This window comes from Chrysemys picta, chromosome 2 (assembly GCF_011386835.1).
Source record: "Chrysemys picta bellii isolate R12L10 chromosome 2, ASM1138683v2, whole genome shotgun sequence".
Lineage (NCBI taxonomy): Eukaryota > Metazoa > Chordata > Testudines > Emydidae > Chrysemys > Chrysemys picta.
This window is the reverse complement of record NC_088792.1, coordinates 114,122,872-114,150,414: the sequence shown is the minus strand read 5'-3', so window position 1 is coordinate 114,150,414 and position 27,543 is coordinate 114,122,872. Positions and strand designations below refer to the sequence as shown.

General features: G+C 37.3%; 1 protein-coding gene across 6 annotated transcripts in view; it reads left to right on the top strand.

Annotated features, from left to right (window-relative positions):
* Nucleotides 1–25,780, top strand: part of PTPN3 (protein tyrosine phosphatase non-receptor type 3) — a 341,924-nt gene extending 316,144 nt beyond the window's left edge. For all 6 annotated transcript variants that reach the window (XM_008169326.4, XM_065584007.1, XM_065584011.1 and 3 more), the window contains 4 exons: nucleotides 6,908–7,036; nucleotides 10,869–11,014; nucleotides 13,412–13,547; nucleotides 18,567–25,780. In XM_008169326.4, coding sequence (XP_008167548.4) covers nucleotides 6,908–7,036; nucleotides 10,869–11,014; nucleotides 13,412–13,547; nucleotides 18,567–18,644 — 489 coding nt within the window. In that variant the 3' untranslated portion in view covers nucleotides 18,645–25,780. The remainder of the gene's footprint in view (nucleotides 1–6,907; nucleotides 7,037–10,868; nucleotides 11,015–13,411; nucleotides 13,548–18,566) is intronic.
* Nucleotides 25,781–27,543: the final 1,763 nt, after the last annotated feature.

The following is a 27,543-nucleotide window of genomic DNA, read 5'->3' as shown; positions in this document are numbered from 1 at the left end:
TGTCATTCCTTCTCCCCACCGCCCTGTATCACAGGATGGGCTGCCTCATGGCATCCATCAATGGAGCCTGTCCCGCCTAGTCCTGCTGCCACTGAACTACAGGGCTATGAGGGGCCAGCTGATTTGGCTCTTGCCTGCAAGGGCAGGAAAGGTGATGGCATCTGCTTGCTCTTGCTGCTGGCAGATAGCCACGTGGACTCTGTTCCAGCTGCACTCTTACTCAGGAAGCTAGGCTGACTGCCAAACTTTATTTGGGGTCTGGAAGGGACTTTCCCCAAGTGACAAACTGCTGTGGGGGTGGGTTTCACCTTCCATCCAGCATCAGAGGTCCACTTGTGGGGGTGGGATTAAATTACATTGTTGCAACTTTGATGGGTTCCAGTGGGGTCGGTGGGTTAAATAGGGTCCAATGTAAGGTCCCTGTAACAAGAAAGGCTGCTTTGAGTATGGGCCCCGAGTACAACATTGTGCAGAAGTGGGCATGCCTGCATGTGTTGTGCAGCATGTGGCTTTCCTCATCTCATTTCTTCAGCCTGAGCAGAGGAGGGGAAGTGGTTGTGGATCTGGCTTCCAGCCAGCATCCCAAGCAGGCAGGAGGGTATAAAAGGGACACTGCCTTCATTCCCACCCCTATGCTTCTAGAATCTGGAGCCATTGGTGCCCAGTTGAAATTTGCAGTGAAACAGCCTTACCAGATGATTCGGGAGTGGTTCCCCACTGGCTTTTAATAAAGTTACAGTCTTCACATTTATCCATGTTGTGGCGTCTGTCTCATGGTTTCCATGTCCGCATCAATGCTGGACTATTCCTTTTCCTAGGGGACAATAAACGTGGTAAAGGCTTCTTCATTGTGGTGCTTTTCTGAGTCTGTTTAAAAGGTAATCACATGTTTTGGTTGTGCTGTTCACTCTTTTTTGACCTGTAAGTAAATCTCAGTCTAATGTTGTTAGCAGGCATTATATTCTCATCTTGATCACTACTTTTTTTGAAAGTCTTGTTACTAACTGATTATTTTAAAATAATTTTCAGTAAATTCAGCTAAGGGTGATTTTGGAGGCATGGGAGTGGGGCTTGTTTAAATGCCATTAAAATGGATACCTTCTTTCATGCTGTATTTTGGAGAACGTTTTTAAAAAACATTACGTCAAATTATTAACAAAGTGTGGCTATTTGGAAGTCTTTGGGGTAAGTTTTAAAAATGTTTGGTAGAAGAAAATGTCATCAGGAAAATCTTGAGGGAAACAAAGTGAATGTATAGCTTGAATATCTAAGGTATATGGTGTTTATCAATTAAAGTTGTTATACATTTTTCCCAAAGGTATAAGTGCTGTTTTAATAATCACTGAGCTGAAAACAGATCCTTTCATAGGGCAAAGTACGTTCTTATATCTAGTTTGAGTGGCCCCATTAATATGAGGGGAGAAAAAAATTCTACTGAACAAACTATTTCTCTCATTCTCCCAAACCATTTGAATTACATATTTCTGATCACATGAAGATGTAAACTTAATCTCAGTGCCTGAAAAAGCTGATTTATCTTAACTGCTCTAGTAAGATAAATGTTTAGTCATGTTGGTTGAAATTTTGCAGTTCTTAATTAGTCCTCATTTAAGCAAAGCTTCCATTGACTAGAAACTGACTTAGGCAATGAATAATTTTTCTTGCAAAATCTTTCACACAAAATGTTGTTTTAATGGTATTTCTGAAGTCTGAAGTTTCTTCAAATGTGGTATTTTTAATGCAAACCATAATGTTTAGTGCAGAAAATCATCAATGCACTTTGAAATTTCATATAAATTATTCTAGTTTCATACAGTGATATAAACTTAAAACCAGGCAATTTTTGAAAATTTAAATAATAAATATGCCACTCACCCTAAAAGGGACTACAGGATATGGATCAGTGAGAAAATAGAGGACTATTGGTTCACAGTGCTAATGGGAAAAGTAGAATTGTCAAATTCAAAACCTAGTGGAGATTTGAAGTCTTTTTCCCAGTAGGAAGGAATTATTTTATTTTGTGGAAAAGTCTAAAAGATTTTGCAAGATTTGATACACATTTCATTTATATGGTTGCTAGGGTTTTAAGGGTGGAGGGATAGCTCAGTGGTTTGAGCAGTGGCCTGCTAAACCCAGGGTTGAGAGTTCAATCCTTGAAAGGGCCACTTAGGAATCTGGGGCAAAATCAGTACTTGGTCCTGCTAGTGAAGGCAGGGGGCTGGACTCGATGACCTTTCAAGGTCCCTTCCAGTTCTAGGAGATAGGATATCTCCATTCATTTATTTATTTTATTTTAAATACAATCAGAATAGGGAAGAGTATTCTTACAATGATTTCTCTCTCTACAAGCGCAGATCCAAAATGTGAACATTTCAGGGACAATCAGATGGCATGATGAGAGAGAATGTATAAGCATTTCATGAAAAACATGCCAGAAATAATTATCATTTTACTTATTTTATGGGGTATTCAAACCAACTGGCACAAAATAAAATATAATGATTGAATCAATGAGGAGTTAGAGTTATAGAGATGATAATGCCATAGCTTAAGTTTCTGTGATTAGCGCTCTTCTCCCAAAGGAGAAGTTGTTCAGGAATACACCTCTACCCCGATATAACGCGACCCGATATAACATGAATTCTGATATAACGTCGTAAAGCAGTGCTCTGGGGAGACGGGGCTGCACACTCCGGCAGATCAAAGCAACTTCGACATAACACGGTTTCACCTATAACGCGGTAAGATTTTTTGGCTCCCAAGGGCAGCGTTATATCGAGGTAGAGGTGTATGGTATCGCTCATCTAATATAAGCTTCACATATATACGTTGAGACAATATGAAAGATGATTTTTGGTTGTGGAGGTATATATATGTACATAAGTATAAAGGAGCTTTTAGATGTATAACCTTATTTGCAATTACTAAGCGAGAAGAAAATTTTAAGATATGTAGGTGGCTTAACCTAAATTAAAACCTAATCAGAATCCTTGAGAGAAACTTAACCAGGCTGTCTTGAGTATTCAAAAGCAGTGCACGCACTCTACAGCAGTGTTGTTGCTAAGAAACTGTAATGTTTCAACTTGAAAAATATTTGAAAACAGCTTTAACTAAACTGGAGGCTAGACTCAGGAAAGCTAGCCCTGGTGTATATTAACCATACCTCCCCGCACCAGCTAAGCCCTCTGCATCCACCTGATGAAAGATTCATACCAGAAGAGAATAGATGGTTCTGTCCTCTTTCAGCATTTTTGTAGTGAGCTTTAAACAACTTTAACTTCCACTAGAGCTCTTCACTGTGGGAACTGCTGAGGGAAACTGTTGAATTGACAGAATCCCAGGGTGCCTTAGTATCACCCTTTTTTGGAGTCCTTTTCAGTTATGTTGAAGGAAAGCAAGAGGAGCTTGACTGGCTTTGCCTGCACTTAGGAGAGATCCTGCAAAGGATGGCATTCCTTTCCCACACAGCCATCCATGGAAACCTAGGAGAGGGGGAAAACAGGAAAAGCTGAGAAACCAATAACCAGTTACTAAGAACACCCCGGGCAAGCGGGGTGAGGTCGCGAACGGGGATGGGCAGATGGGGGGGGGGGAGCCCCCCTACCAAAACCTCCCCCTCCTGCCCGCCGGCGGGCCCTGCCAATCAGCGCCTCCCACTCCCTCTCAGCGCCTACCGCCTGCCACGGATCAGGAGGTGCTGAGGGGGGAGGGGAGAGGAGGGCAGAACTGGGTGGGGAAGAGGCGGGGTGAGGGCAGGGTGGGAGTGGGTCCTTGGCAGAAGGGGTGGGGTGGGGTCAGGCCCTGGGCAGAGCCAGGGGTAAGCATCCCTCAGCAGATTAGAAACTCGGCGCCTATGTCCCGGACCCGCACCCTCCTAAAGACGGCCCTGATCCCATGAGACAGTCGGGGTGACAGCCATGAGGGTGAAACTCACTCCAGTAGCCACTTTGTTTTCCAAAGTCTCTTTCTTTAAGGGCCCCAGAACAGAGTGAGGCGTGGAATAGCCCATCCCCTTCTTATTTTTTCCACCAGTTAGACCTAATTTCTGACACACCAGTTTTGGTGCATTGGTTTCCAGTTCCACACTTTCCTTGTTTATCAAACATAATTTTAACACAGTCCTTGAGTTATATCAGGAGGCCTTTTTGTTTGGACATATTTAGTCTTTTTGTCTCTCTTTTTGCAGTTTTTCCCATTAACATTTGTCTTTATTAGTTATTTTGACATTTTAGGAACTTTCACTTTTCACAGTTGAGCTCACAATTAGGGTAAATTTGTAAGTCCCAATTATTACAACAGGCCATCCTTAATGTATTGTTCACAATATCCAAATATTGCTCATATCTGTGGATATTCTTTAATTGAGAAAGACAAGAAGACATATTTATTGTATGCTACATCCAGGGGTTACTGATATCTTTTGCTCTGAGCTTAGTTATGGTTTTCACCCTTCTGCTTACAGTCCTAACCAAGTCAAGTTCCAAAAAGTCCGAAGTGTTACCCGGGGTTCTTTCAACCCAAATCACTTGGTAACTTTTATTCTGTGTGAGGTGGTGTCAAAAAATAAATCAGGGGAGACACGGCCGTCCAACCAATAGATGACTGGCACAAACAGGACAACACAAGAGTGCTTTCACTTAAAAGCTAAACTTTACTTGGTCTCAAGCACTAACACACATCCGCAACAAGATTAATAAAACACCCCCAACCCTCCATAATTACCGAAGCTGAGTGTGGCTCTCAAGTGACACAGTGGCAGCCTGTCTGCCAGCGGGGAACACAAGATGCATCCAGAGGGAGAGAGCAGTCTTGAAGCTTTTCCCCCTTATTTATACATTAGTAATACAATGACACGTCCCTTAAAGAAAACTTGTCAAGCAAGCATTTCCACTGGGCAAGCAAGAGGCTCCTTTTGATTATTGATTAACCAGGTGTGGGTCTTTCCAGAGCCTGCAGCATTGAGACCCCAATAGACATTCCTGGGGGTACATCCTGCACTTTTAAAATGCATGTATCAGCAACTTTAACACAATTTTTACCAGGAAGGTCGCGGGGTCAAGCTGCCCTTTCTGAGGCACCCAAAACCCCCTCCCCTCCTGCCTTGGTCAAGCTGAGACTGCTGAATGGCCAATTTACAGCTTGCTGACTAGGCTGTCTTTAACAATAAGCCATAGTGGTTTTAGGCACTTTACTGGTTTGCCAAAGTCTTCTTGTACAAAAGAATGGAGGGAATGGTGAACTTGTTGAGTTTATAGCTTGTTGAGCTGTTCTTCCAGACATAACCTTGGAAGGCACTGTTGATTCATGTGCCAAATACAGAGCCGATAATTAATATAAAGGCATTGGCTTTGGTCGAAATAATAACATTCCCCTACCTCTGCCCTGAGTAAAGCAAGTCGGGTGTAATTTGAGAGGCTGAACATTTCCTTAAAAACGTGTTTGACACAACATCTAATTCACTAGTATTCTTCCAGCCCCATATTTTTGCACCATGTAGTATTTGGGCACAGACTTTAGCCTTGAGAACTCTAAGATTGCCCCCATGGACGCGAGTGAAGTGCAGCACTGCTTGTATAGAACTTAGGGCTTTCTTCTTTATCTCCTCTATAGTCTGTCCCATTGGCCATTATATGTAAAACAAACACCCAAATGGGGGTGAAATCTGGACTATTCAATCATCCATTTATGCAACCTTGGTCTATGGCTGAAGACAAATACTATAGTTTTCTGATAGTCTAAATACATGTTGTTTATCTCCACCCCCCCATCCCCACCCTCTGGAAAAGGATAATATGACTAAAAGTAAATACCTTGATATTTGTCATTCAATTGAAAAATCAGCATCCTCTTTGAAAACTGCCCCTCCAGTGTAAATCACACATTAAACATACTTGTTCCAGCGTACTCCTGGCAAAAGCCTTTTCAGCTCATTAAAATCAGCTGCAGTGCTTTTGTTCTCCAAAACAAAGAAACTGTTATCCTAGTTCACTAATGTAGTTTCTCTTCCTCTTGCCAATCCCCACTGTAATCCCGCTAATTTATACTGCCTACCCAACCTTAATGCCTCCTAAAACTTGCAAAACTATATGCAAAGGTCAAAATGGCGCATTATTAAAGTTTAAAAAAAATCTCCTTGTAATTAGTTATTTTGACCCCTGGATATATATTCGTAAATTTATGGGGGAACAACACTGAGGTTTGACATTTTGATCCAGTCTTCAAGGCCAGTCTCCATTTTTGTATCCGTGTATACCCATGATTTGTAATATTAAATTGATATTGTTTCAAAATATTGTTGTTCACTTGAAAAAAAATTACTATATGTTCCTGTGAGATTTCAAAAAAAGAAAATAGCACTTAAAAATACCTGTTAGCTCCGACCACGTTTTTGCAAAACAAGAATTTCATTGACCCAACAAAAACTTGGGTTGTATTTTTACAGAAACTCTGTTACTATCCCATGATCAGCAAAAATTTGATTGCTCAGTGGTCGTGGGGGGTTTTAAATCTCAGAAAGCAGGCATTGAGGATTAAAGATGTTCAATAATGCCATTAGATGTGATGGGTCTAATTCTCCACCCGCTTGTACACTGTAGTCATTCATTGACACTTGTGTAAAGTGAATGTGAGGATCACAACTTTGGCATTCAGCATGCACTTTGGACGGGTGTAAATGACTACACAAGGCCGTGGAGAATCAGGCCCAACACGTCAAGCTGTTCTCAGGTGCAGATGCACACATTCCACAAAACAAACCAGAACAGTTATAAATAACATTACTGAGCTCTCTGAATGTTGATGTAGGAAGAGATAGTTGGGTCACATAGATGCCCTGTTCAAATGAGAAAATGAGAAAAAATATATTAATTGTAAGCTCATGGCTTGTACTTTCTTTTTTTCTTTGCAGACCAAATGTCATCAGTATTGGCCTGATCCACCAGATATAATGGAGTATGGCAACTTTCGTGTCAAATGTCAATCTGAAGATTGTACTATTGCCTATGTTTTTAGAGAAATGGTGATTACAAATATTGAGGTGAGTGCTTTTCTGTAGTGTGGCCTTTAGCTTTTGGGGGCAGGGGGGTTGTTTTGTTTTGGTTTTGCTGTAGTGAGAAATATAACTAAGTACTGTCAACTTCTATATATATTACAGGTATTACATGAACCAGTGCATTTTGATTTAATTTTCTTTAGGGATGCCCCAAAACCATGCAATTCTGTAGATCCTTCTAGTGAGTTACTTTAATAATAAAAAAAAGGGCTAAAAAAGTAACTAATTATAAGGCCTTATTCTATTATTATGTTATTTTTATTTATACAGTATTATACTCATTCATGCTGCTTTAGAGCCCCCGACTCTAAACAAACATTTAGGGCTAAAATATAGATTTTTTTTTCTTCATAATATTTTTGCTCATTCAAAAGCAGAGGCTGGGACAATTTTTCAATGCCACACACCCATAGGGCAATTAGCAGAAAAAGGTGAATCCTTCTAATGTAGTTTTAAGGGAGCTTACAGAATCGTGTGAATCTTCTGCCATTAGTTTTGTTAAACTGAAAAGGCAGCTTCATAGAGTGCACAGTTGGAACACTTGCAATTTATGCAAGGTTTTTGTACCCTTCGGCTGCTGCTATTTTGTTGTAATGAAAGGAGAGAAAAGAGAGGAAGAGTCAAATGTATGAAACACTTTTACAGACTTATTTGTACTGCAAAGTTCATATTCGGATCACATCCAAGCTTCTTGAAAGTCTGAGTTTGTTTATACAGAGGGGCTTGGTTCCTGTCCACCTCTAATTTTAAGCTGCCCTACATTTTTCTCTCTGACATCTTTACATCCTCTCTCAAAGTTCTAACCACAAAATATCTATTATCTATTATCTTCTGAAATGGGGAAGCATTTATGTCATTGTAAAATATTCCATAGGAATCTACCACATACTGACCAGTTTTTAAATTAAAGTATCAGAAATCATACCTTGAAAGTTAAAATAAAAAAATCTTAAATCTCTAGCCCCTCAAGCTACATATCTGACAACTTCTCCCCAAAGTAACTACACTACTCCAATTGCGTTGCAGAGTGTAGAATTTACTGTGTTCCTCCTGCCCCCTCCTTATTGCTTTGAAAAAGTGTTGGAGGCACAGGCACACACCATATTTGCTTCTCTGTGTGAGTAGTTTGCTGTTTTCCTGCCTTCGTGTGCGCACATTCACATAGCTCAGTTACCTCTGACTACCAGTGGTATGTATTGCACCCATGTAAACTTTTTGAAAAACCCAAAGCCAGATAAGTAATACAAGCAATTTGTGAGAGTATAAATGGAGTAACACGCTACTGCAACCAAAGTAGTGGTATTGGGCATACAGGGATGAAATTTATTCTAAGATAAGATAGGAAAATAGATTAAGCATAGTAGAATTTGGACTTATTGATAGGAAGGGAGACATGTAAATGTGGGCATTCTGAAAAGTGAATATTTATTGTGATAACGCATTAAAAATTTGAATCAAAATCTTAGGAGAGCACATCAGAAAAAGTCACAACTTTTTGAAAAGGAGAATGAAAAAGGGTAATGAAGATATTGAAGTTTGAGGAACACTGGGATATTTAACAAAGGAGCACATTGGTCCTTAGGAAGGAATAGAGCAAAATACAGAAAACTGTAGATGCTTGCAACAACAGAAGTAGTCTTGATGGACTAGTGTGCTCTTATTCTAGAGAGTTCTTATGTAATGTGCTTGCTCATTATATTTGATGTCTGTGTGCTATTAAAAATGCAGCTCCTAGCACATTCAAGCCTTCATTTGTCATGAGTAATACATTCATTATTTAAATCTAAAAAACCGCTCAAAGTGCTATTGAATTTTGTGTAGCGGTCCCCAGGTGCCTCAATAATGTGTCCCTTCAGCACTCACACATATGACTCAGCCTGGAATCTTTAATGAACACCTAAGATCACACCACAGACTCCCTGGCTTGTTTTAGAATGAGTCAAAGTTTCATCTAGCCTGAGTGCTATGATTCAAATGCACTCTAGCTTCTCCAGTTAATGAGAACAAAGCTGTTCTATCCATAATATATGTAATCACTGTTCCACCTCATCTCTTTGAGACACTGATGGTGAACTGAACAATTCGAGGAACTGAGGTGGTTGTAGCCACACAGTCCTTCTATAATTTCAGCTCATAATGTTTGATACCATGAAAAGATGCTTGTGTGACCCCGTCAGAAAAAACGTGGTGAACTTAAAATGTGACCTGAGTATGCAGTGATATCTGGAGTGTGAGGGCAATGTGAATGAATGAGAGCAGCATTCTTCTCATTTGAGTGTTAATGTTGAGCTTAATGATGAACATTGAAATGTCAGCATAGTTAACTATTTCACTGTTACTAAAAATATGGACGAAAGAGGGTTGACCATATTATGAAGATTTTTCATGGTCTTCGTGAGTGGCATTTCATTTTGTCATGGTGATATATTAGAGCTTGGGGGAATATCACCGCTCATTTTTTCCAGTCTAACCACTGGAAAACAGTCTAGTTTAAAAAGTTAAATGTAATATGGACCAAAGCCATGCTATAAAAGTAGTGTTTTTCAAATTATGCCCCGTGCATATGTTGACAGCTGTTTGTATGCAAATAAAGCAGAATGAGTCAGTCACTGGAACGCATTTGCATGTGAAAATAATTGTGTTAAGAGGAGTGCTTTTGTATGATGAGAATCAACAGGAAGTTAAGAAACTGAAGTAGTTTCTAGTACATGACTTCCCTTAGGTATAATTAAATGAAAAAGAGCCCTTTGTACAATAGAATTTCTAATTCTGTTGTACAATTACATTTTCTATTGAACTAATTACATTTTCATCATACAGAATGAAGTGCTTCCACAGGCAGTATAAATATAATTCATTAATCATTTCTCTAACATATCCATATATACTATACATAACCTGTCCTGTTAACAGGAATCATAGTTAGCAAATATGCCCATGTATGCTTATGTTCTGACCAAATCTACAAATAGACATACATTATTTAACATTTCTCCTGTGTGTCAATGTATAAGATGTATGATGACTATGAAGGGGAAAACAGATTTAGAACTGGTCACCAGTCATATTACCTTGTATTGTAATCCTACTAAATCTCTCAAGGTCACAAGGCTTGCACTGGGTCAGTATTTGGAGGGAAAACCTAGCGTGCTGCAGGTAGTGATAATTTTGCAGGTGGCACTGTTCCGTCAGTGTCGGTACTAAACCAACATTCAGTGCGGTGTTAGCAGATGCTACTGCAGATACCGTCTTTTGGATGAAATGTAAGCAAAGGTCTATACTACTTAATCATTAAAGATTCTATGGCACTTTTTGCATGACGGAGGAGTGTTTAACCCCCCGCGTCCAGACCAAATTTCAAATCTGGTAATTGTATTCTGCCTGTAAATTTCTTCTGCAATTTTAGCAAGTATTTCCTCCTTTCTAATCTAAACTATTGTGTAATATTGCTGTACATAGCTGTTGCCGTGTGTTACTTCAGAGATGGCTGCATTTCTTTGCTGGAATTACTGTTCCCAAAGTATTAATGGTAAAGCATTTTGAAATCTTTTGGGCTGAAAGGAGCTATATATAGTAAATATGCTCTTATTAAACACCTACATTTATTTTTAAACTTTGTTCTCCAAGAATCACTTATTTTATTGTTTTTTAATAAGAAAATATTCTGTTCGAAAATCTTGCAGTCTGTTGTACAGGATATGGAGCCTTGTGCTGCCTAGGTAAGTTTATTATGAAACAAATTGCATTTATCCAATGAACTTTAGTAAAGTGACTACAATACTGAGTGAGATATGATGACACTACAATTGCATTTCAGACAGAGGAAGAGCACACTATCACCCATCTCCAGTATGTTGCTTGGCCTGATCATGGTGTTCCTGATGACTCCAGGGACTTTTTGGAGTTTGTCACCTGTATGAGGCCAAAGAGAGTGGAGAATGAACCGGTCCTTGTTCATTGCAGGTACTTGAAATAAAAGTTCTGTTACATTGGATGGAGTCCTAGAGATTTAGTATTCCATCTGTCCTGTAGAAAGGAAGTGTCATTTTATACATTATTCAATAGTATGCACTCTGCAGGGCAGCAAATTCCTTGAGATAAATGTGAAATTGTAAGGCTATAAACCTATTAGTCAGTGAGCAGTTATCCAATGGAGACGAAAGTTACGGTATTGTATGTAAGGGGTTGGGTTTATTTACTAGCCCATTGTCTCCTTTATGATTAATCTTTCTGGTTACATTGTTCGATTATATGACCATCCCACACCAATAACTGTTGTTTAATGTAATAAGCAACTTAATGCTTTTTAATAGGGCTGTCGATTAATCGCAGTTAACTCAAAAAACTAATCGCGATTAATCGTAGTTTTGATCGCACTGTTAAACAATAGAATACCAATTGAAATTTATTAAATATTTTTGGATGTTTTTCTATATTTTCAAGTATATTGATTTTAATTACAACACAGAATACGAAGTGTACAGTACTCACTTTTTATTAGTATTTTCGATTACAAATATTTGCTCTGTAAAAATGATAAACAAAAGAAATAGTAGTTTTCAGTTCACCTCATACAAGTACTGTAGTGCGATCTCTTTGTCGTGAAAGTGCAACTTACAATATAGATATTTTTTGTTACATAACTGCACTCAAAAACGAAACAATGTAAACTTTAAAGCCTACAAATCCACTCAGACCTACTTCTTGTTCAGCCAATCACTAAGACAAAAAAGTTAGTTTACATTTATGGGAGATAATGCTGCCCACTTTTATTTACAATGTCACCTGAAAGTGAGAACAGGCATTTGCATGGTACTTTTGTAGCTGGCATTGCAAGGTATTTACATGCCAGATATGCTAACCATTTGTATGCCCCTTCATGCTTCAGCCACCATTCCAGAGGACATGCTTCCATGCTGATGACATTTGTTGGGAAAAAAACATGTTTGTTAAACTTGTGACTGAACTCCTTGGGGGCAGAATTGTATGTCTCCTGCTCTGTTTTACCCGCATTCTGCACATATTTCATGTTATAGCCATCTTGTATGATGATCTAGCACACATTCGTTTTAAGAACACTTTCACTGCAGATTTGACAAAACGCAAGAAAGGTACCAATGTGAAACTTCTATAGAGAGCTACAGCACTCGACCCAAGGTTCAAAAATCTGAAGTACCATCCAAAATCTGAGAGGGACAAGGTATGGAGCATTCTTTCAGAAGTCTTAAAAGAGCAACACTGTGATACAGAAACTACAGAACCCGAAACACCAAAAAAGAAAACCTCCTGCTGGTGGCATCTGACTTACGATGATGAAAATATGAAAAGTTTGAAAAATTATGAAAATGAACATGCGTTGGATCGTTATCGAGCAGAACCCATCATCCATGCATCCATGTTCTCTGGAATGGTGGTTGAAGCATGAAGGGACATATGAATATTTAGCGCATCTGGAACGTAAATATCTTGTGACACGGACAACAACAATGCCATGCAAACGCCTATTCTCATTTTCAGGTGACATTGTAAACAAGCCAGCAGCATTATTTCCTGGAAATGTAAACAGTCTTGTTTGTCTGAGCAATTGGCTGAACAAGAAGTAGGACTGAGTGGACTTGTAGGCTCTAAAATTTTACATTGTTGTATTTTTGAATGCAGTTATTTTTGTACATAATTCTGCATCTGTAAATTCAACTTTCATGATACGATACTTGTATTGGGTGAATTGAAAAATACTATTTCTTTTGTTTTTTACAGTGCAAATATATGTAATCAAAAATAAATATAAAGTGAGCACTGTACATTTTGTAGTCTGTGTTGTAACTGAAATCAACATATTTGAACAAGTAGAAAGCATCCAAAAATATTTAAATAAATGGTATACCATTATTAACAATACAATTAATCACGATTAATTTTTAATCGCTTGACAGCCGTACTTTTTAATAGTTATATAATGAATTTAACCTCAAAATCCTTTTTGTGTACCCCTAAACAAACAATCCGTCAGTTCTTCTTTTCACTTTTCAGTCTTAAGGTTGATTTTAAATAAAATCTAAAAAACAATATATCATTTTTTAAAATCATAACAATTTTAAAGTCATTTACTTAAACTTATGGTTTTATTTTTTCTAGGATTTTCTTTTTATTTATGTAAAAATGCTGCTTTCTTGCAGTTGCATAAAGAAAATGTTGCTTATGTTGTCCTAAAAATATACACTGTGTTCTATTCTTACTTTTAAACTGTGTTGCTTTTATTCCCAAAGGTATGTAGAGTGTTTTAATGTTAGTCTGTGATATGTATTCAGTGCATGGCAAAAGCCTATTAATTTTATGGGGGGATTCTGTTACATTTTGTAGTGCTGGAATAGGCCGCACTGGTGTATTGGTCACTATGGAAACAGCCATGTGCTTAATTGAAAGAAACCAACCTGTTTATCCCCTGGATATTGTACGAAAAATGCGAGACCAGCGAGCTATGATGGTGCAAACATCAGTAAGTTAAGAAGAGGGAGTCCCTTATGCATTGTGCATGCTCTTTGTTTCATTATTAACATAGAGAAACATGGGTTCTTCATATAAAGTTGATTTAGTTGTTTGCATGATTTTCAATTATTTTTATATTGCATTAGCTCAAAACATAAATTAACCTTATCAGAAAGGACAGTCCTGCTTGTGAGTTGTGTACTACAATTATTTGTAAATGTTTAAACTTATTTCTTGTCTTGCCTTTTAAAGACGCATCCATTTTTGTAACTAGCAAGTAGTAAACTAGAATGAACTTTGAGTCAGATTTGTATATATCTCTTATACAGATATTATATACAAACATTTAAAATACAATTTAGTTTGTAAATTTCATCCTTAATAGAGAACCTTTCATAAACTAAAAAGAAAAGGAAGATTTTCAAGTGTGGTTTAACAAGAAAAGTGACTATGTGGTGGGTGTCTGCCACGCGTCAGGTGAAGACACTCTATGCCAACGGGAGAGAGCTCTCCCATCAGCATAATAAAACCACTTCCACGAGAGGCAGTAGCTATGTCGGCGGGAGAAGTTCTGTCCACACTGGCGCTTATGCCGGAGTAATTTATGTAACTCTGGGTTGTTTATTCACACCCCTGAGCGACATAACTTACGCCAATGTAACCTGTAGTGTAGACATAGCCTAAGTCTTGTCTTTAGGGAGAAATCAGATGGGACAGCAGAGGTTTAAAAAAAAAAAACTCACCACCATTCCAGAATCAAGGGCAGGAATCAGAAGGAGGCCTAGGTTGGGGGGAGAGGGGAAAGAGTAAGCAGCAGAGAGTTTTGAAAATCAAGAAGCAGTTTTGAATGGGCTTTAGAAATGAATAGGTTGCCATTGAAAATATTAGGAGTGGAGGAGCATAGGTCACACTTTCTTGAACAAGGGAATAGATTAATTATTGGTGACAAGATCTGGATGTCAGGTGGAATGAGAACAATGTGCTTGTTTCCAAGGCAGTAAGTGTCTTGAACTAAAGTGGAGTAAAGGGATTTAAACCCACAAATGTGACAGTTGAATTTGGCACTTTGTATCTATTGAAACTTCAGAAGGAATGACATAGAAAATGCCTCACAGTTCTCATTCAAGCAAAGGAAAGAGGAAGCTAACTGAGGAAAAGGTGTAAACTCTACTTAGTAATGAGTTAATTACCTTAAGAGCAGGCTGTGTGATTCACCAGAGTAATTATTCTATTGGATCCAAAAAACTGTGTTAAAAGAATGTTAAGATTACAAAAGCAAGCCTTCAAAAATTAGGAATTGCCAGGATTAAGTTTCCCTTTGCAACCTTAATCCTGCTCCTTTGGGCATATTCATTATGATAGTCTTTAATTACATGATTACATACTAGTTTTTTACATGGGATACCTGCCTCATGCAGTGAACATTTACTTTTATCCTTCTCATTCCTTGCGTGGTCCCAGGCCTTACTAATGGCACACCACCCAAGCGCTGCTCTGAATACAAAATTATTAATTTCTTTATGTGCATTTTTGTGGCACTCATCTGAGTGTTTCAGAAGCAGTAATGTATTTATTTTCACAACACCTTTGTGAGATTAGATGCTGATATTAATCCCATTTGACAGATCGGGAACTAAAGCACAAAGAGATGAAAAGCCAGAATTATTGTGTTCATTAATTTTAAGTACCTGTTTAAAAAAAAAAAAGTCACAAGTGCTTTCTCTCTCCTGAGGATTAAATAAAAGTTTTATTTGTCCTTTCCTGAGGTAGGAAGGACATGCCCAAAACATTTCAAGTCAAATTCGGTCTTCAGCCTGGAGCCCTTCAAGGTCTAGCCCCAGTGCAAAAAATTTGGGGCAAGATATGTAAAAGGATCTAGGTGTGTAACTGCCAATTTAGGTGCCTGGATCCCAGAATCAGGCCCCATTGGGGATCAAACAACCCCCACTCAGTTGCTGCTAAACCCTATAGGTGCCTGAAATTGCTGGTGCCTAAAGTTTTGCAGTTAAAGTTCCTTAAGTCTATATGTCCCTGCCTCTGTGCATGCACGCTGCAGCACATCCAGACATCAAAGCTACAGAGAGATGCACAAATCAGGGGAAGGCAGGAGTTCTTCCACCTAACACCTGCAGGGCCCAACCTAGTAAGCGTACCTTAAAGGTTGCCTGCCGAATGGGGCACCCATAGGCAATCTCACACAAAAGGAGACAGTTGGGGGGAGAGGAGGAGGAGGAGGATCTCTGTTGTAACTTTTAGCCCAATGGCTAAAATACTTACCTGGGATGTGGGAGACCCTGGTTCAAGTCCCCCCTCTACCTGAGGGAGACAAAGGATTTGAACTGGTATCTGCCACCTCCCAAGTGAATATCTCAACAATTGGGCTCCAGGATATTTTATTGTGTCTTCTTCAATCTCTCTGGTTGAAGCTGTTCTACTGTGATAATTTAAAAAGTCATTGGGATGGGGGCGGGGAGTGAGAGAGAACAAGCATGAGAATGACTCTGCAGTCTGGTGGTTAGAGCACTCACCTTGGAGTTTGGGAGACTCAGGATCCAGTCTCCCTGCTCCAATGACTTTAACTGTATCCACGGTGGAATGGTTTAAAGAGGAGAAACTGAGGGAGCCCCACATCAGAATATTTTCAAAGCACTTTGAATTTGTATAGCACTCTGTGTTCAAAGCAGATATGTTCAAGTAGATAGTGAAGCAAAAGAGAATTACAGTTTGGCTACAGCAGACTGGTCACAAAAAGAGGGTACGTATAGGTGAAAATATTCAGAAATGAGTAGCTTTCTTGAGATGATTATTTAATTGATTGCTTTAAGACTTTAGGGAGAGATTTAGCAAGTAGGATTGTTAGGCTGCTTCATAACAGGGAATTGTTAGCTGGATGACAGGCGAGTGGATTTTCTCTAGTCCTACTCTACTATATAACCCCTAAAGAAGAAAAAGTTATGCTGACTCAGCCTATTAAAAACTTGAGGTTGCATAATGATAAACGTAGAAGGGGTAGCAATACATTAAAAAAGATGAAGAAGTCTTAAAATCAGGTTTGACAATGACTGCTATACCTACATTCACAATTTTTTTAAAAAGCTAACCGTGGGAGTGTTTCAGTGGAGGACATGAGAACGCCGTTGAGTGAGCAATCAGAATGCAAGCAATGGCAATTAGAATGGCAAGGAAAACAAGTAGTCACTGTCTGCATCATAGGAATCAGTGATGAACATCCAATCTTATTTCTAAATAAGTTGCTTACACAATGGAGTTAACAGAAGTAATAAATCAGGGAGTTAAATATCACAGTTGACTTGTGCAGTCAGCGGTGAAATATGCAAATGACTAACAATGAAGGAAAAGTCAAAGTAATTAACAAATATAAACAGAACAACAAACATCACAGTCATAAGAACAAATTGATATTTGAGATGTGAGTAGTTGAGTAGAGAGTTGGGGGGAGGGGTTGACATGAAAATTGAGCTGCAAAAAGTTAACTTACATCCCCAAGATTTCCTGTAAATTTTAGCCAATTTAGTAAAGCACAGGAAAAAAATTACTCATCAGGTAATGCACAATGATAACATATTGAAAACTGAGGCCTAAATGCAACTTCAGGACCTTCGCTCCTCAGGCTGGATGGGGCTGGGAGCAATGCTAAACCTTGAAGCTTTTTTTGGCGGGGGGGAGGGATTAATATAAGCTACTGCCAAACACCCCATTGCAATCAACATGAGAATGTATGGCAGATGGCTAAAAAAAGATTGGGAATGTGGTTCAAAATGAAGGAGTTAATGCATACTCACACTTCTGGAACCTAAAATCCTCTGGGCATATTATACTTGAGTTGCTGGGGAGCATTCATATTTTGGATACTTGAAGCCCCTTCTGAGAAAGCAAAAATATGTGTAACTTGGTCTCACTTTCTAGTGCTGCTATAAATCTCTCTTGAATTTTTATTGTGATCCCATATTCTCAGGCTTTTATATTAGCCATAAATATTTGCTTCAGGCTAAGTATGTTTTGAAACTTATATGGCTCCAATTGTCAACAACATTCCCAGTTCAGAAAGAGACTTAAATATTTTTAATGAATGTCTGGTACAGAGAACAAGGTTATGGAAAAAATAGAAATTTGTTTAATGGTCTACTTCTTAGATGCTCTTTAAGAGGAAAAATACTCTAATCTCATTTGTAAAGTACTTCATTATAAAAATATTCCAAAGTGCTGTAAGATTATAAATGAGCTCAAAATGTCAGGGGTGATGAGGTAAAAGGAGGGTGACTGTCATAGTTCAGAGTTCTCTCCCAAAAGTTTGTACCCTGCCTGTACAAAACTGAACTAAATCAATTTCAACTTGTGCAGCAGTGTTGATATAGTTTGGAAGATAAAATCCTTTGTTTAAGCATTTTAAATGAGACATGAAGTACAGCACCTCCTTCCATTTGTTAAATTACGAGACTGTTTAATACATTTCCCTTATTGTAGTTTGCATGCTTTGAGGACTCAAGTAATGTGTATATTAAAGGGATGGATAAATTGCTATCTTTTAAATGATCAATTAACATCAGTACAAATTACACCATAGATAAAATATATGAAAGAAAGTAATTGAAACAAATTAGCTTCTATTTAAGTAGCCATGTGGACTAAGGAATCAGATGCATAAATTTAGATTTTCCTTCTGGTTAAACCTTGCCTCTTGGATGTTTGTACATTGCACCCATTAAAGTTACCAGGAGACTCATGCTTGCATCTGAGGTCAAAATTTGCACGATACAACATTTGGCGTTTACTGGAGTGTAAATTCTGCACATATCTCCACTGAGTGGGGCTGTAATATTTTTATTTTTTCTATCTGTCTTTGTATCTGTCCACTTCTCTTGCCCATGTTTTAGTGCAACAGGTGGCAATAAAGCTGAAGGTAGTTTACAGTGTTTAGTTAGTATTCATTACTACACTATAATCAATAGCTTGTAAGTGATGTGACTGACCATTAATAGTTTTACTCATTCTTTTTTTCATTACACAGAGTCAGTACAAGTTCGTGTGTGAAGCTATTCTTCGTGTTTACAAAGAAGGATTAGTTCGACCACTGGATTCCAGTTAGTACAGCTGTGAAAGGATTAATTTCATCTTCTAAAAACACCGGTTGTCATAAAGCCAGGGTCTCATTTCTGTAGGTGACTAGAGAATTCATCAAAAGCCCATGGGAAGTCAGATGAGCACATTTGAGCTGTGGCACTTTAAATTTCCATAGACAATTACTAAGTCATGTACAGTATATAGAAGACATGTGTATATATATATATATATGTAAGCAGTTGTGCATAATATGCATTATATACTTACTGAAAAGAAATAATCAAGGAAACTTTAGTACGTAACCTGCATCTTTTACTGCTGTAAAAACAAGTTTTCCTCTAGAATTTACTTTAACCCTGGTGTTTACCATTCTAAAATACAAAAGGAAAACCAGCAGTATTAATAAAAAAGTGCCCCAGTTAATGAGGTATTGAGTGTCTTCATCTCCTACTGAAGTCCATGGGAGTTGAATGCTAAACACCTTGCAAGATTGGGACCAAAATATTGAAATACAAAGTAGAGTTGGTCATATTATTTGGTTCCTGGAGGTTTGTCAAACATTTTACATAAATAGAATGCCAAGGGCTAAACCCTAAACATGTCCATTAAGAGCCGGAGTAATTAAAGAATTAACTCCCATCAACCTGATTGCAAATATGCCGGTTATATTAATAAACTTTTGATAAATCAAACATAGCATACCTGACCCCCAAACTAATGCTGCTTTGCAGGTTTTATTGAGATCTTCCACAGCTTGAATTTTCCATTTTCTTGACCTTTCAATAGTTTACCTATTTCCTGTAGCCTCTTCCGCTCTACTCCTTTGCACCCTAATATGGTACTTACTTAATTTCACTATGTTTTCTTGTGGTTTTTCTCTTTATAGACTGAAAACATTTAAACTAAAAGTTAAAGTCTCATTTATCTTTGTTTCCCAGTGTATTTATTAGTTCTCACATACAGGAGTGGACTAATATTGCACACCAACTGCTATATGGCTTACTATACATGCAAACTGGCCCAATCCAGTGTCGGAAAAAATGTACTACTGAACCTATTAAACATGTTGCTGCTAACTCAAGATGTAAAACTTGCAAGGACACAGAGGCTACTAGTGTTCAGATGATAAAACATTGACTTCATTGCCATTCAATAGAAATCTTATTCTAATTCAGTGGAATGCAGTAGTGTGAGGTGCCTCTTTCATGCTTCTTTCCTTTGTATAAATGAAATTAAGTTCATATAAAGACTTCTACGTAAAGAGAGAGAATTTATGCATTGCTAAATAATTCACCCTAAGGTACAATGGTCTCAGTTTCATTTCAAAGGGGAGAATTGGACTTTCTGAACAATATAACCACAATTGTATGACATTAATTTATTCTGAATACGCTTTTTGATTGTCCTAGATAATTCTGCATTTGTGAATAGTATGTTAATTTTTTTTTAAAATGTTCTATGAGATTGTATATAATTCTGTTATTTAAACATTCATTCTAAATAAGGAAAGTTGTCTAAAATTTATATTGGACATATAAGCCAGATGTTTATATGTGTGTAAAAAAAAAAAATCTAATTTTCTCCTAATATATATATATATATACACACACACACATGCATTTTAGAACTATAATTTGTATTATGAGTGCTGTCATTTGTATTTGACAACAGATTATTTTATAGAAACTACTACACCTGGAGATGCTGCAATCTTTAATGACATCCAAGAGACTTTTTTTCAGAAGAAGATGGTTTGAAAGCAGGTGTAGTTCATTCTAGATCACTCACCCTTCTGGTGTGCAGATTGGTCCCTTCTTGAAAATTACATCATTAGTCATAGTTGGTGGGGGAGAGTTTTTTGGTACTTTTCTTTAGTCAAGACGTTCATACTAGTCAGAACAAATGGGTTATATGGCAGCCTAACTAATGTGTATCAGTTGAAGAGTGAGTAGTTTTTCATATTCTTTCAAATATGCTATTCAAGATTTAGCTTGAATTGGTGCTTGTCATATATTGAACCACTATTATCTGGTGGATTGGGCATGGACTAGAATTCAAGAGAGTGGTTCTAGCCCAGATTCTGATACTATTTTGCTTTGACTGTGGCAAGTCATTTAACCTCTCTGTGCCTCGGTTACCCCATATATAAAATGGGGCTGCTCGTGCTTATTACCTTTGTAAAGTGTTTTGGAAAAAACACATGAAAAAGTACTATATATGTGCAAATTATCTGTTGTTGTTATCCTTATAATACAAAACTTTTAGGTGTTAAAAATTGTTGCTGCTGCTAGACTGGAAATTTGGCAACTGCAGAAGGCTCAAAGCACTAAAGGAGCCATATCTCCCATCTGATTCACTGTCAGGAGGTTTCCTTTTATTATATCTTTAGTCCCCTTTGCATCCAATCAGCACTTTCAGAAGTAGCACTGCCTCCTCCCCCACTCCCACCCTCCAGGTCCTTGAGAAGAAGTGTTGCTTACAGTTCATCTTACGGGCAATTGATAGTGTGACTGGAGCCCAAAAAAGAAGTGGAGCAAAGAGTCTAAGAGAACAGCATGAGAACATTTACAGACTCCCTCGTGGTATACATTTGATTCCTTAAAATATTTTATTATTTTTAACCTACCTGTGTTCCAGGAGGTTAATGTCTTTTTGCCACTAGTCATGCTCCTCTTTATTGTGTCAACCATATGATGTACTTACCAAAATGCAATAAGTTTCTTCCAGTACATAACTCCAGTATCTTCCAGCAGTGCTGTACAGCTTTGCCTTATACGTTAATGTCCACGTAATGTTAAGAATGTAGTCAGATTTTGCTATATAAAGCTTTTCCTATTTGGTCTGGATATCTCTGGAGAAAAGAGTGGATTTTTATTTTGAATTTCTTCAATTAATACTTGGATTCTCAGAGAACATATAAGGCACTGATACCTGCTGTAGCATTAACTTGAAATAGCCATTTAAAAAAGGCAATTTGATAATATCTGTAATTAGTCTATACTTTTTAAGATCAAAAGAGCAAATCTTAATTTGAAAATTGACCAGTCTACTACTATTTCACAGTTTCGCTGGGTTTTGCACATGTACAGTAAGCCTTTTTTTTTTTTTCTTTTTTTTTCTTTAAGTGCACAACATGGGCCTTCGGGGAATGAATGCCTTCCTTTTATCGAATAATGTGTGGTGATTTTGCACTGGATTATAAACCTTAAAATTTGATCTTGCAACAGAAGCATAATAAATGAAAAGTCTTTTCAACTCTGATGTTTTTGTCACAATTGAATAAATTTTAGTGAGATGTGTGGGTAAATATATATGCATATAATAGTTACTTGATTATTAGTATGAGTTAGGCTCATACTCACTAAAATACTTATCTGCCAGGGTGGAGTAGACAAGTAAAAGGAGATGCTATCAAGTCAAGAGTCCATATAAGCATGCTTACCTCATTTTTTCTTGTTAGTATGCAGTCAATTAATTAAAATAGTATAGTACTCAAAATTCATAGCTTGGAAAAAATAGGCCTTATGTATTCTTGTCCACTGGAAAAAGTACTAATATTTATTCTTCTGAAGTAAGAAAGGTAAACTTTAAACCAAAGTAGCTTTATATTTGCTACTAAAACAAACCAAAATGCCTGTTACAAGTGTCTCCAGAATTTTGTCAAAGGAGCACTACAGAGCCTTGCATGTGATGTTCCATAGCTGTAGTAAGAGTGGCAGATTTTACAAATAAAAATGGTGCCATAAACCCAAGTATGCCTTTAGTATTTTATGTCTAATCCAGTTAAAATACAACCAAAAAGAAAAGCTAGCTAAGATTACATCCTTGTTGTATAGTACTAGTTACGGAGACCATAAATATACCATATTGCACTTGTGGGATTGTGCCAAAATATCCCCACAAATTCTTCAATTTTGTTTGCAGTAGCCTTGCCACTAGAGCTTTGTACTCAATTATGTGTAATTAAAATGTACCTTAATTGTTCAGCAATATATTTGATCGTACATCTCATTTCTCTTACCATGCATCTAATTTTTTGCTTTCTATGAAAAATATTCAGTACATTGTTTTGAAAGAACAGAAGCGCTGAAACAGTACTGAACGGTGTGTTTGTTTTATTCCAAATGTAATAATTTAATAATTAACCAACAAGAAAAAATGGTATTCCTAGTAGGTGGTGTCCTTATGTGCCAAAACGAAAATTTTAAAATAAAACAGGTGTCTAATAACTAAAAACCCTGCTTTAAAGGCCTGCTGGGTTCACACTTGATCAACTTAAAAATAATCAAAATAGTGCAACTAAAATATTAATATGATCCTCCTCAAACTTTCTTAACGATGGTGTTATTCTGAAATGTCCTTAAAGAAAGCATTTAGAGGTAAATTGATTTTATTCATTCACATAAAGACTTTCTAGAAATAATGTGCAATAGGAAATGTTTATATTTCCATTGTTAACCCTACAATTATTCTAATTGTTTAAAAGCTTGTATTAATTGAAACTATATAGAAGCTAAAGTTGTTTCATGAAACACTTTTGTTCAAAAGGAATTGAAAGCCAAGTGAATCATTAATTCATTATTTAAAACGGAATGTTTTGATTAAATGTGTTCTCTTGCATGTAGGATCTGACACTGATAGTGTTAAACCATCTCAGGTGACTCTGTTCTAACAATAGCATTATATCAATGGACTAAGCATGATAATTTTATGTTATATGATTGGTTTCAACATTCAATATATTTTTTTCCAATCGTGCAGTTGCACAGTACAGTAGACGTCCGTATAAGAACGGTTATACTAGATCAGACCAATGGTCCAGCTATCCCAGAATCCTGTCTTCTGACAGCCAGATGCTTCATAAGGAGTGAACAGAACAGGGCAATTATTGAATGATCCATCCAATTTCATTCAGTCCCAGATTCTAGCAGTCAGAGGATTAGGGACACCCAGAGCATGCAATCTCTGAATATCTTGGCTAATAGCCATTGAACTTCATGAACTTCTTTTTTTAACCCAGCTATTCTTTTGGCCTTCATAACATCCCCTGGCAACAAATTCCACAGATTAACTGTGACTTGTGGGAAGAAGTACCTCCTTATGTTTGTTTTAAACCTGCAGCCTGTTAGTTTCATTGGGGGACCCCTGGTTCCTGTGTTATGTGAAGGGGTAAATAACATTTCCTTATTTACTTTCTCCACACCAGTCATGATTTCATAAACCTCTATCATAGCCCTCCCCATTAGTTGTCTCTTTTCTAAGATGAACAGTCTGTCTTTTTAATCTCTTCTCATATGGAAGTTGTTCCACCCCCCCTAATCATTTTTCTTGCACTTCTCTGTACTTTTTTCCAATTCTGTATATCTTTTTTTAGATGGGGTGACCAGAACTGCACACATTATTCAAGATGTTGGCGTACAATGGATATATGTAGTGGCATTATGATATTTTCTCTCTTACTATCTATCACTTTCCTATTGGTTCCTAACATTCTGTTAGCTTTTTTGACTGCTGCTGAACATTGAACAGATGTTTTCAGAGAACTGTCCATGACAACTCCAAGATCTCGTTCTGAATGGTAACAGCTAATTTAGAACCCTGATTTTTTTATGTACAATTGGGATTATTTTCTCCAATGTGCATTACTTTGCAGTTATCAGCATTGAATTTTGTCTGCCATTTTCTTGCCCAGTCACCCAGTTTTGTGAGATCCCTTTGTAACTCTTCGCAGTCAGCTTTGGACGTAGACTATCTTGAGTAATTTAGTCTTGTCTGCAAAGTTTGTCACCTCATTGTTTACCCCCCCCCCTTTTCCAGATTATTTATAAATATGTTGAACAGCACAGGTCCCAGTACAGATCCTTTTGGGACCCCTCTATTCATCTCTCCAATGTGAAAATTGGCCATTTATTCTTAACGTTTGTTGCCTGTCTTTTAATCAGTTACTGGTCCATGAGAGGACCTTCCCTCCAATCCTATGGTGTTGGACTTTGTCAAAGGCTTTCTGAAAATCCAGTACACTATATCAACTGGATCACGCTTGTTCACATGCTTGCTGACCCCCTCAAAGAATTCTAATAGATTGGTGAGGCATGATTTCCCTTTACAAAAGCTGTGTTGACTCTTCCACAGCATAGCACGTTCATCTATGTGTCTGATAATTCTGTTCTTTACTTCAGTGTCAACCAATTTGCCTGGTACTGAAGTTAGGCTTACTGGCCTGTAATGGCCAGAATCACTTCTGGAGCCTTTTTTAAAAATCGGTGTTACATTAGCTATCTGCCCTGATACTGCAGTTAGTAATTCTGCAATTTCACATCCGAGTTCTTTCAGAACTCTTGGTTGAATTCCATCTTGTCCTCTTGAGTTACTCCTGTTTCATTTATTAATTTGTTCCCAAACCACCTCTATTGACACCTCAGTCTGGGACAGTTCCTCAGATTTGTCTCCTAAAAAGAATGGCTCAAGTGTGGGAATCTCCCTAACATCCTCTGCAGTCAAAACTGATGCAAAAAATTAATTTAGATTTTCTGCAATGGCCTTGTCTTCCTTGAGTGCTCCTTTAGCTCTTTGATCGTCCGATGGCCCCATTCATTGTTTGGCAGGCTTCTTACTTCTGATGTACTTTAAAAATGTACAATACATTATATCCAGAATCAATGGGATTTGCCATATTTCAGAGTTGTGAATTTTTTGCAATAAAATCTTTAGTTGATTGTGCAGTACACTGATGTGCTTTTAAGTTTTTCCTTACTGGAAATACTAGTTCAAGAAGTGCAAGGCAAGTATATATTATAATTATGCTTCATCCATTTTGCATAGCTGAACTTTCTGTAGCTAAGTAGCTTCTAAGCACGGATACTTTGTAGCTAAGTAATTTCTAGCTTCTAAGCACAGATATTTTTTTAACTGAACAAACTTTCCTTAAATATTAAGAACGCTTTGAACTCAAACTGCACGTGTGAACTGCTCTGTACTAAGATCAAGAAAAGGGGAGGGAGGGATGGGTAGAGTAGGAATTCAGTGAATTCCAGAAAATGGTAGCCATTAGTACTGCATCTTTCATTTATAATATAGTAAAGACTCCACTAAATATTTCCAAAGAGATACACAGTAAACTGTACTTTAACGATGGCCTGCAAAAAAAAAAAAAAAAAAGAACTTGTGCCCTTTTGTGTTTGCCTGGTTTTGCTTAAGACTTTTTGGAGGGGTCTCCGATTATATTTTTTACTCGCCGTTTCAGCTGAACTGAAGGAATGAAGGTTTTGAATCTTCCTTTATCCAAAATACTAATTAAATAGTTAAATACGTGTTAACATAAGCAGCAAGAATTTGACTAAAATTCCTTTTCATTTTTCGGTTGCTCAGCTTTCACTGTCTTTATTCTTGTGATGTGAGCATTTCAGTAGTTCTCCAGTCATCATTGGTTCTGTCCACACTACAGACATTTTTTCAAGTTTCCCATTGTTGCTAAAGCCAATTCAGCTTTACCAGTGTTAGAAGCATTAATACCCCTTGTACAGACAAATTAACAGTTGCCATCTTTGTTTTGAACACCAGATTGTTTATATTTGCTGCAAGTAGAGTTAGATGGTGCTTATGTCTGCCTACATTAGAACTCTTAGCATTTGCTTTAGTTCTGCTGGTATCAGCAAAGTGGGAATTATTTGAAAAAGCAGGGGAGAATTCTTTTTAGGGCAGTCAAGACCTGAATTTCTAACTTAATAAATGAGCAGAACAAATTCTTTAAAAAGAAAAGTCTTAATTAAAACATGATAAAAAGGTGAAAAAAGACACTAGTCCCATTTTTTTTATTTTCCTTTAAAATGTTTTTATATGTGTTATTTTTGTAGGAGTGGACAGAGACCAATTTTCCTACTTAATAGAAAATCCTGTTCATCATGTTTTTTCCTGTTGAAGTTGACCTATGAAGGATATAGTAAAGTGAACTTGTGCCCTTTGTGGCTTAATGGTTTGTAAAAAAGGCCTAAAGTTGTATTTCTTCACACACCAAAAAAGGTTGATGGTTGTTTTCTGCTTATTTTTACATTATGAATTTATTGGAAAAGTCCATGGTGACTGAAGAACTTGTAAAGTTATGACATCATAAATGTTGAGAACTTGAAAAGGGAAGGGATTGTTAGCCAAACAGCTGCCTACCACATCATACCAGTGAACATTTTGGGGAAAGGATGCCTTTCCTAAATAATCAATCTCCATCCTTTTAATTTAGGTGAGATCACTCACAGCACACTTGCTGTCTGACCTTCAAGAAGTCCTCTTGAAAAGAACTGATTTGACATCCCTGATATTACTAATATTGTTGGGGAGGTGGGAGCAGCTCACTCTTTCAGGTCTTCAAGTGAACAAACATTATTCATTTAAAAGCCTTTGTAGATCACCTTCAAGTTTTACACAGAGAAATTAGGTACCATTCTATCCAAGAGGAGGAGGAAAACTGACCAAATCCTGTCTAGGAAAGAAAGTTCAAAATACCTGAGTGTCAGCTTAGGTAATTTTTAGTTTTCCTCTAGTAAGTGATAGTTTGGCAAAGTAGCCTTTTTGACTCTCGTTATCAATCAGTGCCCACCCTTCTGAATCAAGGCTTCATTTACTTAAATGATGGTCTGTTGTTAAATTTGTTCTTTTCCTAATTTCCAATAGAAATTGAATTACTGTCATGAGGATGATGAGGAAGGGAGTTAGTATACACACTCAAATGTAAATATCAAATCCAGGTTTCACAAAATAAATTGCAAACATTAATGCATGTATTCCAGATTTCTGTAGTAACCATAATTTATCTATCTGTTTCTGCACTTTGTCCATGTAACATTAATAGAGAGAGAGAGAGACAAGAAAAATGGAGCAGATGATTTTACCAAAGCTTTAAGATGTAATAAGTATACATTGTAATAAATGTG